At 42.0% G+C, this 20,889-nt stretch overlaps 1 protein-coding gene across 1 annotated transcript in view; it reads left to right on the top strand.

Moving 5' to 3' along the window:
- LOC137326831 (interleukin-1 receptor accessory protein-like 1) overlaps positions 1–20,889 on the top strand; it is a 1,140,124-nt gene that overhangs the window by 1,108,999 nt on the left and 10,236 nt on the right. The window contains exons 8-10 of the mRNA XM_067992211.1: positions 11,823–11,966; positions 14,602–14,772; positions 15,727–15,795. Coding sequence (XP_067848312.1) covers positions 11,823–11,966; positions 14,602–14,772; positions 15,727–15,795 — 384 coding nt within the window. The remainder of the gene's footprint in view (positions 1–11,822; positions 11,967–14,601; positions 14,773–15,726; positions 15,796–20,889) is intronic.

Below are 20,889 nucleotides of genomic sequence, written 5' to 3'. Positions count from 1 at the left end.
ACGTTAAGTGTGTATACGATCATATCACTTACAGTAATTCCCAGACTTCAGTCATGCTTTATTTGAACAGTTTAGAAGAAAACATCAGAATAGCACATGTAAATTACACCCTACACTACTAAAAACTGCTACTGGTTTGATCGGAATTATCATTGTGCTCCGCTTTCTAGTATTTCCATGCAATTTCTGCTCTTGGTAACTGCAGTTCTTGATGACAATACGCCTTAAAGTTTTTCGAATCAACTGTATTGAACAAACAATTTACTCTTTTTAAATTTTGATTTAAGAGCTACTTGGAGGACCCTTTTGGGTAAATCTTACAATTTTGCACTCCCAGCGATGAGTTTCGCATTACGGGAGCACATTGCAGAAATTTGACTGCAGAATTCAGCCTGCACCACACAACTTTCCATCTAAAATTAACAGATGGAAAATTGGACATGTAGATCTCAGTGCATGTTTATCCAATCCACTCTCCCACTGAGTGAAGCCATGCACAGGGAATGTTAACTTGTAACATTTACCCCAGCATCTTTTAAACAGTTAGCACAGCTGTTTCAGACTGGATTTACGTTAGCCTGACAATCATAGCTGCACTGTATAAAAGCTGGCAGGTACTTAAACAAACATGGGGTGTAGCAAAAACTGTAAAACAGGCTGGAGTAGTACAGCACTCTATACAAACTCAAATGTAGTATGGTCTTCTGAGGGGGGTCTCACATTTCAGGCTGAGTTTCACTACCACTTTTCTGTTGACATGTACCCAAAACCATTCTGTATTGACATGAAAATGACACCCAAAGCCTACTGAGTTCTGTGATTTTTTTTGTCTCTAAAACAATAGCACCTGGGATTTCTGCCGGGGTTTTTCCGATCTCCTGGCATAACGTTTCTCCAGGGTTACCGTCGATCTTCCGCCAAAGTTACGCCGGGAGAAACCCCTGCGGAAATTCTACCCTTACATCTGCAGCCTGGAGTGTCTTGTGACTAAAGGGACCTGTATGGAGTGAAAGATCCAGGAAAAGGAGTATAGAAGAAAAAAATTGGGATTCAACGGATATTTGTCAAGGAGCTCCGTTTGCTTCCCTGTAAACCGTGTATTGTCTAGCTACTTGTTCAGATGTCAGGGTGCCGCACATAATTTGCTTTGATTTGTAGGGCACTTGTCCTAGTGTTTCTATCTCGAGGAACATCTGTAGCCAATAAGCACAGAAACATTATCAGTTAGCAGCAGGCCTTCAGTTAATGATTATTTTTAAGCAATGGTTATTGAATTCTTGATGCGGTTCCTCCAAGTTGTTCATCAGAGCTCTGCCCTCGCATAGTTTTAAAACATGCTTACATGAAAGAAGCAATTTGAGTTATTTTCCATTCTTATAATATGTGCTGAACCAATATTCTTTCACCACAAATGGTCATTGTTTAAATCCAGCTGAATTTAGAGGATGATGGTTTATTTTACAGTGGTTAGTGAGATCGTAATGAATGAGTTTTAGCATTGCAAATCCATTTGCCACTGGAGGGAAATCCACAATAAAAACCCCTCCTGAATTTGGACTCATTGAGCCATTTTTTACTCTTTCCACTAATTTCATTAAACAAACAGGTATGCATTACTGCTCTAGGAAGCCCCTGCTCTCCAAAAATAGATCAATAAACATTAACGAAAAGTTAAAAAATAAAAAGTTAATGTGCCCAAAATTCCTCCAGAGGAACCCTTCTGAAAACAGTAGCGGCCCAGTTTATACCAAGATGTGGTAGAAGTAAATTAATTGCATTTTGTATTTCAGTGCATGTGGTTTATGTGTTTATGGTATTCTTCTTTTGTGTATTATAGACCTCTGCATTTGGTCATATGTCCCACTATCATGTGCTTCCCTAATTGCAAAAGTATCACTGGCATATAGCTATGTAGCCAATGTATATCACCTTTATACCTCCCATTTAAGAAGAATGTTGGTGGTGTTTATTATATATTTAAAAACGTCAGCTTATATTTCACAATTTGTGACATTTGTGCAAGTTGACATAATGGTATGACATGAATGTCAACTGGCTCCTCCTGGTCAACTTCATTCATGCTACTGCATATTTAAAGACGACCCCGCTGTCTTTCTCAAAAGAGCAGGTTAACAACGGGACATGGTGGGAAGGCAGCAAGATTATAGGGGGTGAGTCGTTCCCCTCATTTTATCAGCACCCCAGCCCAGTTTCTGTCGAGTGGGGGGAGTTAAAATCAGGGGCCTTTGTATGAGCATGTTGATGTAACATATCGTGTAAAGCATAGCCTAGCTCTGTCACCTTTCTCTCAACAACTGGGCAAATCTCTAAAAGGGATTGAGCTGTTTGATATCTGGGGCACTACTGCCTGTTGCATGCTGCATCCTTCCATTATATATGAGTTTTACTTTTAAACATGAGCTTTGGGGATTGAGTCGTTTGGCTCATGGAATTTTCTTCCTGTAGTTCTTCCTGTTTGCTGTCATGTTTGTATAATGTAACTTGCATAACTCTCTATTTTGCCTTCTACATCTTGCTAACATTTCTCTGGTCTCTGTACAATATTTATTGCTCATATATTTAACAACTTTTACTTTCCTTTGTGCCCATATCCGTGCTGCTACTTTGCAGTAATGGTCATGCTGTACTTTCTTGGGGTGTTATTTTTAAGTGGTGCAATTTGTTGTGGACCTCCTGCCTTGTTCTGTGAGGTAGATTTCTTTCTGACTTCCTGCCATGCAAGTTGCCTTTTACTTAATAATCCCAATTAAGGCACAAAGTGGTTTTGTTCCAAAGTATAATGGCTTTATTAAGAAGTAACAAAAAGTTATTAAGAGGCTAACATAAAAGAATACAACACTAGATAGACAAATACAACCTGATACAATTCGATCACTCGTCAAAGCCTCAGTGTGCACTCCAATGACCTTAATAGTTAGACAGCCAGTCCTGCCTCGAGAATTCGAACCAGTTATCGGAAAGCACCTTTCTTATATATGTTTTAAACATAAAGAGCTCTGTATGAGTTTCCCATCAACCATCCTCCCTGTGATATGGGGCTGCCCCTCCTTACCCTCCCTTCGCATCTCACGATGATATGCGCATGCCTTGGGATGGTGCAAAATTCTCCATCCAGGAAGGATGGGGAGTCTGATAACCAAAGAAGGCACCAGTGTATGATTGCTTTGAGAAGGGTCTAGCATAACCCTTATCTCCACACCAAGGCAATAACGTCCTGTTTGACCTGTTTTACTGCCGAGAAAACAAGTTTTGTGGACATTGCCAGGTTCCATTATGTAAAGGGCCTTTCTTTTGATCAAGGCTACAGAAAGCCTGTTGTGTTAGAAAGCAGACAATCCTTTGTTCTCAGCAAAGCACTAGACTACATACTTTTGACCTAAAACCAAGTTTATAATAATAAAGGATGCTGGATTAAAGCTTTTATTACACTTTGCTTTGCCGGCAGCCATCTCCTTATTAATATGTCCAGGGCCGGCCTCTAAATTGGGCTTTTCTCTATTGACCCATTTCACATATAAATTATGTACGTCACAGCTGAATGAACTAACTTTCCAACATTTAAGCCAGTTAGATGGCTCGTTAGCTGCTAGAGATGTGTTAAAGCATCATTTTTGCAGGTGCATTAAAATTGACTACTTTTTTCCGTTCCTGGTGGCAAAATTGCATTCTCAATGTATGCCGCTAAATTAATTTTGTTAGATTGTAAATATTAATTAGAAACTGAGCATTGCCTCCCCTTTTCACGAGCGGCCTCAGAGTAAGCCATATCAAAACAGAACTGTCATATTAGAGCTGTAGGGCAAGAAGCTCAGCATGTCTGCTCATCTATAAAGCTGATGAAATGAAAGTCTCAGCACTCTCTCTTGGTATAAAAAGTTAGAACTACTATAATATTTTAATTTATATTATCTTCCCTATCACTGATGAAGAAACATATTATGCTTTTCTTTTTTTTTCTTTTTAGAAAGACTGGATTCCCCTGATTTGTTGTAGGAAACAATTGTATTCCAGTTAAGTTAAAGGGAACTTGTGAAGCAGCACTTTCAAATATTGGACTATTTTTAATCCAGGGATCCCACTAGGATCATAAAAATTAAACCCCGAGACTTAAAAAGGTTTACAAAGCCTGTTTTTCTCACATGTTTTATTACTTTTGGCTTACTCTTTAACGATTTTAAATATTAAAAGCACAGGAACATAAGGAACAAGAAAAGGCCATTTGACTCATCAAGCCTGCCCCTCCCACAGACTATCTGCAATCTATCCTGGACTCTCTATAACCTATTTAATCTCCTAAGGCACAGTTCTCCATAAATACTCCTCGAACCTCAAAGGGCAGAATCTGAGAATATTCCTCCATCTGCACTATTTAATGCTGGCTTTTTTGCTCTCCAAGGACAACATTCTCCCTTCCCCATCCAGTTCCAGCATCACGGGAACCAGCGTCCACAACGGAGTATTTAATCGTCATGGTTTATACCCAATCCTGTAACTTCCAACTGGCACAACACCACCGGTGGGCACAGATCACTTTCACTGTTTCTATTTTGCCAGCTACCTCACATAAACGTCCTTTGAGTTCAATCAGTCACCCCATTCAAATTGAGGCCATGATGTTTCCCTGTCCAGGCACTGCTTACTGCCTAGGTGCCCCCCCAACCCAGCACCACCTCCCTCCTCCTCTCCCCCATTGTACTCAAAACAATGAGAAGTTGGGGTACTGGGGTTTAACATTGATCCGCGAAAATGAATTTTATAGCAGCTTGTTTGTGACATGGCAACAACATAATGGCCACAATCATTGATCCAGCCACCACATAGAAAATGTTTAAACAAAAATCATGACACACATGATTATGGAGGATTCTTTTGCATGAAAGGCATCATAGGTTTCCATCCTGGAGTATTCCATTAACCTGATACATTTGTTACATTCTTGCATTCTTGGAGATTAGAATTAACAACCTACAGCAAAGAGCTCAGATGAAAAGAAACAATAAACTAATTTCTAGATATTTCCATATATCTTCTGTCAAAGTGCATATGTATTCAGACATCTATTTAGGGTTTTGCAATAAACCTCCTGAAGTATCTCTATGACAAGCTATTAGCAACATTATCAAAGTTTAACAAACACAGTTGACAGGATTGATTACTTCAGAGCTAAAATTCTGCTGGACAATAGTATATTTTACCTACTAAATACCAGGAGTGAAGGTATGTTATTTAAACTTCCCAGGACTCATTGATTTATTCAGAATGAAAGGAGTATTTTGGGAGAAGAATGCAAATGCATTATTCACCAAAGTTTGAGTCACTGTTTGGTATAATGGATACCAGGTAACTGAACAATATTGCTAATTTGTAATCATATATAATAATTGGACTCAAATTATCAAAAGCTGTTCAATAGCACAATAATATTGTATACCCTATACTGTATTAATATTGCTGATGTATAATAGAAGATGCAAAGGCTGAATTCTGGTACATTATTTACAAATAGTTTAATTTGTTTCACTGTTTACGATACTTTATTTTAGAGCTATAAATGTGCAAAGTAAAACTACTCCAGATAGTTAGTGATCTTGGAGATTCAGCACCAAATAGTCCATGTCTAATGGTGCATTCTAATTGGCCTGTAAAGGTGGTTTAATTCAGAATGGAAGTGCATTAGGCTCAGCGAGAGTCTAATTGAGACGTTCGAGAGAGATGTTAGGCTCTCATTGGAATGCGTTCTCTTGAATGTCAATCCGTCTGTCAGCAGAAGCCACACTAAAACAGCTAATGGCACGCTGCTGCCTAGACAGTAATGTTAGATTAGCATAAGATGTTCTGTGTCATGTAATAGTAGGAGGGTGCAGGTTCATGTCTGCTGTTCTCCTTACTGGTAGTTACTGATCTCAGCATGTGGAAGCTCGGTATTTCTCCATAGGCTGGAGGGGAATTTGAAGGGAGAACCACCCTGGTGCACTTAGAAGTGACTCATTACAAACCAGCATAGGCACAGATCTGGGAACAGCTCCTGCACATTCTCTTGCTGAGGCATTTTTCTATTTTTTATTAAAAGGAAAACAGAGAAAACAATTCAAATTTTAATGGGGGTAATTTTGACTTTGGGTGATAGTGTAAAACGGGCAAAATTGATTCAGCCGGCCGTAATACATCTCTCCTGATTTTAATTTCCATTGGGGGAGGCTGAATTGATGGGCCGGAACTTATTCTGACCGGTGTGGCAAGGCTATCCGCACATCCTGCGGACAAAAACTACAAAAATACTTGCCTCGTGGTCTCTGATGTCCACTTGCTCCATTTTAAATTTTTTCTCAGTTCAGCGCTGTGATTTCAGTGCAGGTTCCTTCGTATCGATACAGACTGTGGGAATGGAAGCCCTGCCCACAGAATCTGTCAAGAAGAGAAGTCACGCCCACTAGTAGGCAAGTAAAACTCATTAATTTAAAGTGAAATTTTCTGTTAGTGTAAATAAAAATTTAACCTACCTCATTATAAAAAGCCAAGCAAATGATTTAATTTAATGAAATTCACCGAAGTTAAAAGTAAAAAAAAAATTAAATTTTTAATTTTAAAATTTTTTATGACCAAAAAATATTAAAATAAGAGTAATTTGACATTCCACATTTTTAAAATTTAATTTTTTGTTGTTTCGCAGTCATTAACAGTCACCGCGCTTTGAAAAAGTAGTGTAGAGCTGGTATTTTCCAGCGTACCTTTTGGCGGTGTAAGTATCTTTGCTCCAGCTGGGCAGATGGGTAAGTTTATGAATTTTTAGTGATTTTATTGATTGCAGAGTAGGTGGCCCTTTAATTCGGACCTGTCAAACCACCGGCGAACCAATGGGAGCAAGTTCGCGATTTTGGGGTTTTACTGCGCGTGTGCACATTTGCAAACTTGCACAATCGAGTCGCCTGCGGTTGGAGAGGATGCCATTATGGGACGGCATCCTCAGGTGAGTAATTTTTGGCCCGATATCACCCGATTTGCAACATTACCCAAAGTCAAAATTACCCCCAATCACTTTTTTCAATTAAGATAAGGCTGATGAGGTTGATTCTAGAATGTACTAAATCTGGTTGAATGGAATTTTCTTGTTCTGTGCTTTCTTATGTTGTTAACATACAACATATTGTTCCAGATCTAATTTTCTGTTGCAACTGCCAATAAGCCAACTAGTAAACGAAAAGTACTTCAGTTTGCTCAAGATGCATGACTCCAGATTACTGCAGCAAGCACCGAAATGGTAGTTGAATAGATGGAAGGCCAGGAATAGCTTTGCGAAGCAGTGTAAAGAAGGCTATCCTAGAAGCTGACATCACCTGGGAAAAGTACAGCTGTTAACCAAATATCAGGGTGGAGTGGAAGTGTCTGGTGTGCCAGGGCACCACTAGCATCATCGATATTTCTGTTGCAGTCGCTCTCCTTACTGGAAAGCGTGTGCTCTAAGAGCAACATAAGTGCAACCAGATAAGCCCCCAAATCCCTACTTTCTGTAACTGGTCTAGTTTTTTTTATTCGTTCACGGGATGCGGGCGTCGCTGGCAAGGCCAGCATTTACTGCCCATCCCTAATTGCCTTTGAGAAGATGGTGATGAGCCGCCTTCTTGAACCGCTGCAGTCTGTGTGGTGAAGGTTCTCCCACAGTGCTGTTAGGAAGGGAGTTCCAGGATTTTGACCCAGCGACGATGAAGTAACGGCGATATATTTCCAAGTCAGGATGGTGTGTGACTTGGAGGGGAACATGCAGGTGGTGTTGTTCCAATGTGCCTGCTGCCCTTGTCCTTCTAGGTGGTAGAGATCGCGGGTTTGGGAGGTGCTGTCGAAGAAGCCTTGGCGAGTTGCTGCAGTGCAGCCTGTGGATGGTACACACTGTAGCCACAGTGCGCTGGTGGTGAAGGGAGTGAATGTTTAGGGTGGTGGATGGGGTGCCACTCAAGCGGGCTGCTTTGTCCTGGATGGTGTCGAGCTTCTTGAGTGTTGTTGGAGCTGCACTCATCCAGGCAAGTGGAGAGTATTCCATCACACTCCTGACTTGTGCCTTGTAGATGGTGGAAAGGCTTTGGGGAGTCAGAAGGTGAGTCACTCGTCGCAGAATACCCAGCCTCTGACCTGCTCTTGTAGCCACAGTTTTTATATGGCTGGTCCAGTTAAGTTTCTGGTCAATGGTGATCCCCAGGATGTTGATGGTGAGGGATTCGGCGATGGTAACGCCGTTGAATGTCAAGGGGAGGTGGTTAGACTCTTTCTTGTTGGAGTTGATCATTGCCTGGCATTTGACTGGCGCGAATGTCACTTGCCACTTATCAGCCCAAGCCTGAATGTGGTCCAGGTCTTGCTGCATGCGGTCACTGACTGCTTCATTATCTGAGACGTTGCGAATGGAACTGAACACTCTGCAATCATCAGCGAACATCCCCATTTCTGACCTTATGACGGAGGGAAGGTCATTGATGAAGCAGCTGAAGATGGTTGGGCCTTAGACTCTGCCCTGAGGAAGTCCTGCAGCAATGTCTTGGGGCTGAGATGATTGGCCTCCAACAACCACTACCATCTTCCTTTGTGCTAGGTATGACTCCAGCCACTGGAGAGTTTTCCCCCTGATTCCCATTGACTTCAATTTTACGAGGGCTCCTTTGTGCCACAAAATGGTCGAATGCTGCCATGATGTCAAGCGCAGTTACTCTCACCTCGCCTCTGGAATTCAGTTCTTTTGTCCATGTTTGGACCAAGGCTGTAATGAGGTCTGGAGCTGAGTGGTCCTGGCAGAACCCAAACTGAACATCGGTGAGCAGGTTATTGGTGAGTAAGTGCCGCTTGATAGCACTGTCGACGACACCTTCCATCACTTTGCTGATGATTGAGAGTGGACTGATGGGCGGTAATTGGCTGGATTGAATTTGTCCTGCTTTTTGTGGACAGGTCTTACCTGGGCAATTTTCCATATTGTCGGGTAGATGCCAGTGTTGTAGCTGTACTGGAACAGTTTGGCTAAAGGCGCGGCTAGTTCTGGAGCACAAGTCTTCAGCACTACAGCTGGGATGTTTCAGGGCCCATAGCCTTTGCTGTATCCAGCGCACTCAGCCGTTTCTTGATATCATGCGGCGTGAATCGAATTGGCTGAAGACTGGCTCCTGTGATGGTGGGGATATCAGGAGCCGGCCGAGATGTATCATCCACTCGGCACTTCTGGCTGAAGATGGTTGCAAATGCTTCAGCCTTGTCTTTTGCACTCGCGTGCTGGACTCCACCATCATTGAACCAGGTTTGATCCCCTGGCTTGTTGGTAATGGTAGAGTGAGGAATATGCCGGGCCATGAGGTCACAGATTGTGCTGGAATACAATTCTGCTGCTGCTGATGGCCCACAGCGCCTCATGGATGCCCAGTTTTGAGCTGCTAGATCTGTTCTGAATCTATCCCATTTAGCATGGTGTTAGTGCCACACCAATCGTTGGATGGTGTCCTCAGTGCGAAGACAGGACTTCATCTCCACAAGGACTGTGCGGTGGTCACTCCTACCAATATTGTCATGGACAGATGCATCTGCGACAGGTTGATTGGTGAGGATGAGGTCAAGTAGGTTTTTCAACCTGCCCTGAAAACAGCCTTAGAATGAACAAAAAATAGAAATGTTATTGAAAGCAAAGTGTTTTTTTCAGGTGAGAATTCCAATTCAGCTGTCCATACCGTTACAGTAACCTGGCCTGCTCAATATTTGAAAGCATACCTGACCAAGCAATGCAAAGATCTGAACGGAACAGTTCCTCATGCTGCAGAAGCACATAAAGACACCTGCAAAGATGATGTAAACTATGTCAGCCGTGGCTCAGTGGTAGCACTCTCGTCTGAGTCAGAGGGTCATGTGTTCAAGTCCCACATCTGAGACATGAGCACAAAATCTAGGCCGACACTCCAGGTGCCGTCTTTCGGATGAGACATTAAACCGAGGACCTGTCTGCCCTCTCAGGTGAACGTAAAAGATCACATGGCACAATTTCAAAGAAGAGTCGGGGAGTTCTCCCCGATGTCCTGCCCAATATTTATCCTACATCCAACATCACTTAAAAAAAACATATTATCTGATCATTATCACACTGCTGTTTGTGGGACCTTGCTGTGCACAAATTGGCTGCTGTGTTTCCTACATTACAAAAGTGACTGTATTTAAAAAGTACTTAATTGGCTGTAAAGTGCTTTGGGATGTCCTGAGGTCATGAAAGGCGCTATATAATTGCAAATCTTTCTTTATTTTTTATATTCTCAGCTAGGAAAATAAGGTGAAATGCTGTCAGTCTTCCATACCAAGTATTGGTGGTTGCCAAAGAAGAAGATCCCCATCTGTCCTCTGAGCTACAGATGGTGTCGGGTACTTGGGAGATCAAGAAAATTAAGAAATTCCCCATAAAGAAAAGTCTATCATACTGCAATTGATATGCTAAAAAATCTGCAGATACAACATCATAAAGGCATATTATGCCCTTCTGTAAAAACTGTAACTCATTGCATCCATGGTGCATAGGGAGTCTCTTATAGTGGGCAATTTGAAACCAGCTAAAATCTGTATTATAATGAAAGCCCTATTATTGTTTGTACAGCCATTGCTAAGAGCATATTTGAAATAGATGCCTTCCAACAATCATGTTTCTGTGATAGGAGTTCAATGACATACTAGTTTTGATATATTAAAAAAAATCCCATTCGATTGAATGCAGCGTTATTTTATACAGTGTAAAACTCCTCATTACAATACCTATTGGTGGCAGTGATCTGTGAAGACATCTTTTAGAAATCAGCTTCTGTAAGTAGCATTGTGTCAGCTGTATATTCTGCAACATTAGCTCCTCATTATTGGCACTTCTGCTCCTAAGGATGATTACTGCAAAGTGCTGCTCTCCTAAAACCCTGAGCTCTGCCCAGTCCATTCTCTGCAGACATCTGCATTGAGTGTGGATGCTTCCACTAATCTTTTGCTCCATCTGATATTTTGTCCCCCGCTTCACACCTCCCCCCACCCCTCCACCAACCTGCCATACAATCTCCGAAGAGAGGCAAGAAAAATGTTTTTTAAAAAACCCTAAGCCAATTTAGGGGGAAAAAAACTGAGAAATTCTTTTCCAATTCCCGAAGGTGATGAAACAAATTCCAGGAGACCACAGTGACAGGGAGGCACATCTCCCATATGACCGTAAGAGATAGGAGCAGGAGTAGGCCATTCGGCCCCTCGAGCCTGCTCCGCCATTTAATGAGATCATGGCTGATCTGATTTTTACCTCAACTCCACTTTCCCGCCCTTTCCCCATATCCTTTGACTTCCCAATACCCCACTGACCTTCAATGTATAAGGAAGGGAATAAAAGAGGGGAGGGAATTGGAGAGTCAGAAAGGTTCAGGGAAGGAATTCCAGAGCATGAGGCCTAGGCAACGAAAAGTATGGCTGCAAATTATGGGGATAAAAAAGAGGCGGTGATGCACAATAGGCCAGAGTCAGAGGAATGGAGAGTTCAGAATAGGTTGTAAGAGTAGCTTTGTTACTCACTACAAGCATCCATTATTCTGAGAGGAAAGTAGCTTGGATGAGAATTTGAATTAAAACTAAATGTAAATTGGGTAAAATAGATTTCCACTGGAAAACTCCAAATTTCCATCTAAATCTAAAAAGATAACAATGCGTTGTTTAGCCACATCTAAGGAGGGTGAAGTTTACGTATCGATTGTGCAATTTATTTGCTGATGCTTCCTATTTTTCTGTATTTCTCACCCAGCTGGCCTTATTTTCTTTCATTCCAGAGCTGATGTACACTGTGGAACTTGCGGGTGGACTGGGAGCTATCCTTTTGCTGCTGGTCTGTCTGGTGACTGTGTACAAATGTTATAAGATAGATATCATGCTATTTTATCGCAATCATTTTGGAGCGGATGAACTAGACGGAGGTAAGAGCTAATTTGTGAGGTCCATTTCACTCAATTGCCTGGATTGTTACGAGAGCAAGTGTTGCAATAGCAGCAAATAAATAATGTAATATTTATAATATAATGAGGCCTGAACCTAAAATGGTTTGGGCCTTCCACTGGAGGGTTTGGGCAGGAACAGTGGACACGCCACCAACTTCACACCCGTTTTGGGTGCATGTTTAAAATCATCCCCAACGTGTTTTAGGTTAAGACCTTCATGAAAATAGCAATAAGGATTAAATTCTATTGCTTTACCTTAGTCTTTATGTTGTTCTGGATTTGATATAATTAAAGTCTTATTAATAGTGGCTTACACAGTATATTTTTCCCTTTCTCACTGTATGATTATCACACTAAAATATTTTTGACCACTTTCCAAAATGTCACTGTTTTAAGTTGATCACAGGTAGGTGTATGAATTCTGACCACAACATCCAATAATATCATTAGATACAAATACTACCAAAACTTAACCAATCATTAAACATTGAAAACATTTTTTTTCAACAATACATTTAAGTATTGGATTTCTTTTGCCACTAACATATTTTCTGTAATTTTGCAGTTGTTAAAATACTTGGTAAGTTGTAATGCTGAACATCACTAAAGAGAATCAGAATAAACTAAATGGCACAAAGATCATCCCATTACTAACCTAAGGACAATGTTCTGACTTTATGGGCACAATTTCCGGTGGGAAGAGTCCGGTGAGGGGGGGTGATTTGCAGGCGCCAAACCCGGAAGGGAAGCAGGCGATCGCAACTCTAATGAGGCCAATCAAAGCCTCTTCTGGGTTTCGCTCCCGGAAACCAGCCTGATTGACAGACTGGCTGCCGACAGGAGTTGCACATCCGAGGGGGTGGAGGGAGGGCAGAAAGAGAGAGAGAGAGACACCTCATCGGCAGTTAGGATAGAAATGGTGGGGTGGTGGGGGGGGGAGAGATTAGAGTGGAGACATCGGACATCGGGATCAGAGTGGGGGGAGGTCCAGGCAACATTGTTTTTTTAGGTATGTTTATTTAATTTGTTAGCAATGGGAAATGTAATTTTATTTAATTTATTTAGTTTATTTTGCCTGATTCAGCCCTTCCTGCCTGGTTTTACCAGGCGTGAAGCGGAAACTGTGGGAAAGCCGCCCAGGCAACGTTAAAATCTTTTTAACTATTCAATACACAAAAAATAAACTACCTTAAGTACCTCAATGAGGTACATTTGCTCTTTTCATTATCAGCCTGCCGGGTTTAAGTGGGGGGCGGGACTTCCTGGTGACTGCTGTGCGCACGCACACAGATTTGCCTGAGTCTCATTCAAAACCGTGCGGGTTCCAGCCGGGATGTCTGCCCGCTCCCAAAAACAGTGATTTCGATTGGCCCCCCGCCCCCAACCCAACCGTTTTTCCCTTTTAAAATCATGCCCTTTGTGTTTTGAACTGTTGCATAAAATGCTGTTAAATAATTAATTTAAGCTTTGTTGTTTTTAAGAAGAAAACATACTGTCCAGCTCAAAACCCGAAAACTGCATCGGCTGCCTTATTATAGAAGTAAATAGCACATGAACTCATGTTGACTCAAAGCACACAATTAGCCAATAGTGGGTCACCTTACTAAAGATGTGAACATCAGTTGTCTCTGCTGATTGCTTTCTCTGCATTAGATGAATTTATGTGTTGCAAATCTCAATATGTTCTTCGTTAGGCTGATCAGCTAAAATAAATTGACCAAGGTATTTTGATTCATCCCACTAGAGCAGTACGACACAGTTTATGAATTCAGGGCTACATAGGTCATTTAAAATTAATTAATTTGCTGACCGGTGGAACTCCTATTTCAAGGAACATGCAAAACTATACAATAATTCAGTCCTGTCAGAGCTTACTGCATGTCTTATTAAAAAAAAGCATCTCCACTGTTTCAAATGGAATTGATATAATTTAAATGTAGAACAGGTTTCATAAACAGGATATTGAATTAAATTGAGTTTTCACAGTTGGTAGATAGTGAATTTAGTAAAGATTTTGAATTTTAAGTTGCTTATTGACTGAAGAGTGGAAATTGGATTAAAACATTAATGACATATTGGGGTAGATTTTGACTTTGTGCGATAACGTAAAACGAGTGACAGCGAATTGACAGCCCATTTTACATCTCTCCCGATTTTTGGTCAATGGAAATAAAAATCAGAAGAGATGTAAAAGGGGCGGCCGATTCACTATCACCCGTTTAACACTATCGCACAAAGTCGAAATCTACTCCATTGTGGGCTTCACCAAAGTAACTATAGCCTTGCAAATACTTTCAAGTCAAAAGCTAAAACACAGAAAAAAGTTGAGCAATTAAAGCAATCCAATTCTTCTGTGAAGAAAATGATGTTATCTATGTTCCGGTTGAAAAACATTAGCATTTCCCAACTCAGAACATTGATCTTTTCCACTGCTTCCTTCACAGAAATATCTGATTGCGTCTTCTGTGTTACAAGAATTAGTTCCAGGGCTCTTGGATTTACTGGTCAATTGATTCTAATTAATGAAGTTTCTCCTTCATGAAGAGAAACACAATGACAATGGAAAGTATTGGAGTCTGTTCAGGTAGAAACACGAATTTAAATTATTTTTCAGAGAACAAAGATTACGATGCATACCTGTCATACACCAAAGTAGATCCTGATCAGTGGAGCCCAGAAGCCACAGAGGAAGAACGTTTTGCTCTGGAGGTCTTACCAGATGTGCTGGAGAAACATTATGGGTACAAACTGTTCATCCCTGATAGGGACTTGATTCCAACTGGAAGTAAGTAAATCTTTTCCTACCTTTGCTTTCCTTCATCCAGTTCTGCCGATTTGAATTAAACAGGGCTATGCAAAGAACCATATATTTCTTTCGGTAATCAAGGCGAGCAACTGTTTCAAATACTATATGCATTTAATTCAGTGAGTTTATAAAATGGCACTGATTGGAAAAATCAAGCTAACTATGAAAATCCAGGACTAATCACATGCCACTTTTGAGTTTAAACTCACCTTTTGTTGAATGCTGAAAAGATTCCCCTCACGCCTGTATGTCTTTAGAATAAAGCTTACATTCCAAAAGTACTGCACTTACTATTATTCCCTACATGCTGCAAATCAAATCACCTCATTTAAACAATAGTACTGAATTCTGTACCTAATCCTTCCCATCCTGCCTGGTTACAACTGATTATAGTTCAATCTTTTTAAAAGAGTATACTTGAAATTTTAGCAAGTAAAGTGCTATCTACCCTTTAGGCCACATCCCTTTCATTCCAAGCTCATATACACAGTCTATAGCCAGAATCTCAGAATAACGTCTGTGGCCAGTCCCAGTCCCAGTCCCAATCCCAGTCCAGTTCCATTAGAACTCTGTCCATACGCATCCACAAACACATGGGACTTGGACCATTGCAGAATATAACATATTCAAATGCATCGTGCTATCTTTAAGGACTAAAATCACTCCATTATCAATCAGGTGGCACCGCTATTATGGACTATCAAAATTTTTGCTTCTCCAATAGAGCTTTGTAATATTACTGTTGTAGAATCGGTCCCATAAACATTCTTAGAAGTAATGCACTAATCAACATGATCTGTAGTATGTTTCTATTTAAATATGTTTTCATAAGTTTAACTAGAACTGTCTTTTAATCTGCTAGTTTCACAGTACCTGTTGACTTATTATGTGTGTTCTAATGTTTATACTTACCATTCTCCCCTCCACGTATAGTATGGGCTGAGTCACAATCCTGTGCTACGCAACACTCTTCGTGCCCCACTATAATCGGATGGGATAACAGTAAGTACAAAGCTAACCATACAATAAAGCCTGCCTATCAAAACCACCTTTGAGATGAACTATATACTAGATTTTCTGATCCATATTATTTTAACTCTGATGTTAACCCAGTTAAAATAAATGGGCTACTGCCAGCATTCAAATAATTCTGAGAATGTCTTAGCAAGGTTGTACGTTGAATCATCACTATGTTGATGGAACTGTCGATAGACGGGCCACTATTGTCAGATTGTCAGACTGGACCTGTCGTCTCGAAGAAAGGTTTTATCGCTTCTATTAGATATATGTTGCTTTAGATGATTGAGTTAAGAAGCAAATCCTTAATCCTACCCCAAATTGTTTTGATATGAATTACAGGGGGGTGATTTTAAATCCCAAGAACAGGTGGGCTGGGGGCGGGTGGGAGTTGAAAGTAGTTTTTTGGGTTGTGACCACAACCCAGCTTCATTTCCAGGTTTAACGTCAGCGTGTAAAAGTACAGGCTTCCCACTGGGAACGCAAAGTCCGAAAATTTTGTGGTTGCGACCGGAAAAAACAACTATTTTCAACTCCCATCCGCCCCCAACCCACCCGTTCTTGGGATTTAAAATCACCCCAAGGAGTCAGAAAATGTACAAATTCAAGGCAATTGTGCTTCAGATTTGCCTCTGTCTTAGAAAAAAAAAAGGGGCAATCATGTACTTGCATGAAACTATTTTCTGTCATGCCAAAATACTTTTTGCAACCAACTCTGACGTGAGTTTCAAACCCCATACTCTGTCACCAGGACTGCTTCTGTCTATCTCCGTAACATCGCTCAATCTCTACTCTTCCCTTATGCCCACTACCACTGAAACCTTGTCCTCACTTTTGTGACTCCAGAGGCAGCTTCTTCGATGTGCTCCCACTAAGCTCCATCCTACACAAACCCCAACTCATCTAAAGCTATGCCATTCACATCCTGTAAGTCTCACTCACCTATTACCATTGCCCCTGTTCCCTAAAGCATCAAATTGAAAAGTTTCATTCTCATTTATAAGTTTCTCCATGGCCTCATCCCAGCCTACCTCTCCAACCTCCTCTAGCCCAACGTCCTATAATGGCATCCTGTGCATTCCCCTTTCCTTCCACCACCATTGGTCAAGCCTTCTACTGTCAGCCTAATCTCTAGAAGAATCGTTTCCTAATCCCCTATGTTCTGCTACTCTCTCCCTGTCTTTAAAAGCCTCTTCAAAACCTGTCTTTTTGACTATGCTTGCATTCATCTCTCTTAGCTCTGTGAAATTTTGTGGGACATTTACCACATTAAAGGCACTATGTATACATGCAAGTTGTTAAGTTGTTGTTGTAGTTGTAAATGGTTCCTGCAGATGATCAATGGAAAAACCTCGGAGAGCATAAAACTATGAACATATTAATTTAGGTGTAGACATCTGTATTTTTAGAATAGCCATTTCATATGGGCATATTGGGCAGTGTCCTAAGCCCAACCATCTTCAGCTGCTTCATCAATGACCTTCCCTCCATCATAAGGTCAGAAATGGGGATGTTCGCTCATGATTGCAGAGTGTTCAGTTCCATTCGCAACCCCTCAGATAATGAAGCAGTTCATGCCCACATGCAGCAAGTCCTGGACAACATCCAGGCTTGGGCTGATAAGTGGCAAGTAACATTTGCGTCAGACAAGTGCCAGGCAATGACCATCTCCAACGAGAGTCTAACCACCTCCCCTTGACATTCAACAGCATCCTGGGCATCACCATTGACCAGAAACTTAACTGGACCAGCCACATAAATATTGTGGCTACAAGAACAGGTCAGGGGCTGGGTAGTCTATGGCGAGTAACTCACCTCTTGACTCCTCAAAGCCTTTCCACCATCTACAAGGCACAAGTCAGGAGTGTGATGGAATATTCTCCACTTGCCTGGATGAGTGCAGCTCCAACGACACTCAAGAAGCTTCACACCATCCAGGACAAAGTAGCCCGCTTGATTGGCACCCCATCCACCACGCTAAACATTCTCTCCTTTCACCACCGGCGCACTGTGGCTGCAGTGTGTACCATTTACAGGATGCACTGCAGCAACTCGCCAAGGCTTCTTCGACAGCACCTCCCAAACCTGCGACCTCTACCGCCTAGAAGGACAAGGGCAGCAGACATATGGGAACAACACCACCTGCACGTTCCCCTCCAAGTCACACACCATCCTGACCTGGGAATATATCGCCGTTCCTTCATCGCCGCTGGGTCAAAATCCTGGAACTCCCTACCTAACATTACTGTGGGAGAACCTTCACCACTTGGACTGCAGCGGTTCAAGAAGCCGGCTCACCACCACCTTCTCAAGGGCAATTAGGGATGGGCAACAAATGTTGGCCTTGCCAGCAACGCCCACATCCCATGAACGAATAAAAAAATATATAACTCCTATAGAAAAATGAATTCTGTGTCGCTTAGTCTAATGCTTCTTTAGAGGCTCTTGTCACTGGCGTACTGCCATTAGCAGATTGCCTGCTGTGTTGTCCAGTGTGCTAAGTTCAGGAACCTTATTCAAAATTTACCAAGTTCAGGAACTTGGTAGATTCCTTCAATTTTGTTATATGTGTTGGACAGGAGTAACCTGTAATATGCTTCCACGGTGTGCTATCCCAAGAGCTCCATTGTGTCTGCACTTTGCAACTGTGAAGTTGTTCTTTTTTAAAAATAAACTGAACATTATTTATTTGCGTAAACAAACTGATGCTGCCAAAATCAAACATTAATTCTCACATATATGCCATGCCATATGTAAACATGCAGTGGGATAGTCACAGATGAATGCTTAATGAATGTATAAAATTTGTTACTCCATTATTTTAACAGAAGGAGTAACCTATTTTAAAACAAAAGACCTCTGTTAAAATGGAAAATAATTTTAACCCCCCCCCCACCTCAACCCTGACAGGCAGAAGAGGACCGGGGGGGAAGTTAAATTGCTAAAAATGGGGAATCTCACCCCAAACTGGCGCGAGCGCACCTACTTCGGGTTTTACCGCAGCGGGTTTGGGTTCGGCTGAGTAACCTGCTCTGGAGAGGCGGGTTACATTGTAATATTTAAATAATGCTGAGTTATAGAGTCATAGAGTCACAGAGTCATAGAGTTATACAGCACAGATAGAGGCCCTTCGGCCCATCGTGTCCGCGCCGGCCGTCAAGCCCTGTCTACTCTAATCCCATATTCCAGCATTTGGTCCGTAGCCTTGTATGCTATGGCATTTCAAGTGCTCATCCAAATGCTTCTCGGATGTTGTGAGGGTTCCTGCCTCCACAACCCTTTCAGGCAGTGAGTTCCAGACTCCAACCACCCTCTGGGTGAAAAAGTTCTTTCTCAAATCCCCTCTAAACCTCCCGCCTTTTACCTTGAATCTATGCCCCCTTGTTATAGAACCCTCAACAAAGGGAAAAAGCTCCTTAGTACCCATCCTATCTGTGCCCCTCATAATTTTGTACACCTCAATCATGTCCCCCCTCAGCCTCCTCTGCTCCAAGGAAAACAAACCCAATCTTCCCAGTCTCTCATCATAGCTGAAGCGCTCCAGCCCTGGTAACATCCCGGTGAATCTCCTCTGCACCCTCTCCAAAGCGATCACATCCTTCCTGTAGTGTGGCGACCAGAACTGCACACAGTACTCCAGCTGTGGCCTAACCAGTGTTTTATACAGCTCCATCATAACCTCCTTGCTCTTATATTCTATGCCTCGGCTAATAAAGGCAAGTATCCCATATACCTTCTTTACCACCTTATCTACCTGTTCCGCCGCCTTCAGGGATCTGTGAACTTGCACACCAAGATCCCTCTGACCCTCTGTCTTGCCTAGGGTCCTCCCATTCATTGTGTATTCCCTTGCCTTGTTAGTCCCTCCAAAGTGCATCACCTCGCACTTTTCCGGGTTAAATTCCATTTGCCACTGTTCCGCCCATCTGACCAACCCATCTATATCGTCCTGCAGACTGAGGCTATCCTCCTCGCTATTTACCACCCTACCAATCTTTGTATCATCAGCGAACTTACTGATCATACCTTTTACATTCATATCCAAGTCATTAATGTAGACCACAAACAGCAAGGGACCCAGCACCGATCCCTGTGGTACCCCACTGGCCACAGGCTTCCAGTCACAAAAACAACCTTCGACCATCACCCTCTGCCTTCTGCCACTAAGCCAGTTTTGTATCCAAAGTGCCAAGGCACCCTGGATTCCATGGGCTCGTACCTTCTTGACCAGTCTCCTGTGGGGGACTTTATCGAAGGCCTTACTGAAATCCATGTATACCACATCCACTGCGTTACCCTCATCCACACGCCTAGTCACCCCCTCAAAAAATTCAATCAAATTAGTCAGACATGATCTTCCCTTGACAAAGCCATGTTGACTATCCCTGATTAATCCTTGCTTCTCCAAGTGGAGACTAATTTTGTCCTTCAGAATTTTTTCCAATAATTTTCCTACCACTGATGTTAGGCTCACTGGCCTGTAGTTCCCTGGTTTTTCCCTACTCCCCTTCTTGAATAATGGTACTACATTAGCGGTTCTCCAGTCCTCTGGCACATCCCCTGTGGCCAGAGAGGTTCTGAATGTATGTGTTAGAGCCCCCGCAATCTCCTCCTTTGCCTCACACAGTAGCCTGGGATACATTTCGTCCGGGCCGGGGGATTTATCCATTTTTAGGCCTGCTAAAACCGCCAATACCTCCTCCCGCTCGATGTTAATATGTTCGAGTATATCACAGTCCCCCTGCCGTATTTCTATGTCTACATCATCCTTCTCCATAGTGAAAACAGATGCAAAAAATTCATTTAGAACCCCTCCTACATCGGCTGGCTCCACACACAGATTGCCATTTTTGTCCCTAATGGGCTCTATTTTTTCCCTAGTCATCCTCTTACCCTTAATATACTTATAAAACATCTTAGGATTTTCTTTTATTTTGCTCGCCAGTGTTATTTCATGTCCCCTCCTTGATCTCCTAATTTTTTTAAGTATCCCCCTGCACTTTTTGTACTCCTCTAGGGCTTCCTCCGTCTTTAGCCTTTTGTATCTGCCAAAAGCCCTCCTTTTTTTCCTAATCCATT

The sequence above is a fragment of the Heptranchias perlo genome, chromosome 11, assembly GCF_035084215.1.
Source record: "Heptranchias perlo isolate sHepPer1 chromosome 11, sHepPer1.hap1, whole genome shotgun sequence".
NCBI lineage: Eukaryota > Metazoa > Chordata > Chondrichthyes > Hexanchiformes > Hexanchidae > Heptranchias > Heptranchias perlo.
This window is presented reverse-complemented; position numbering and strand designations above follow the sequence as displayed.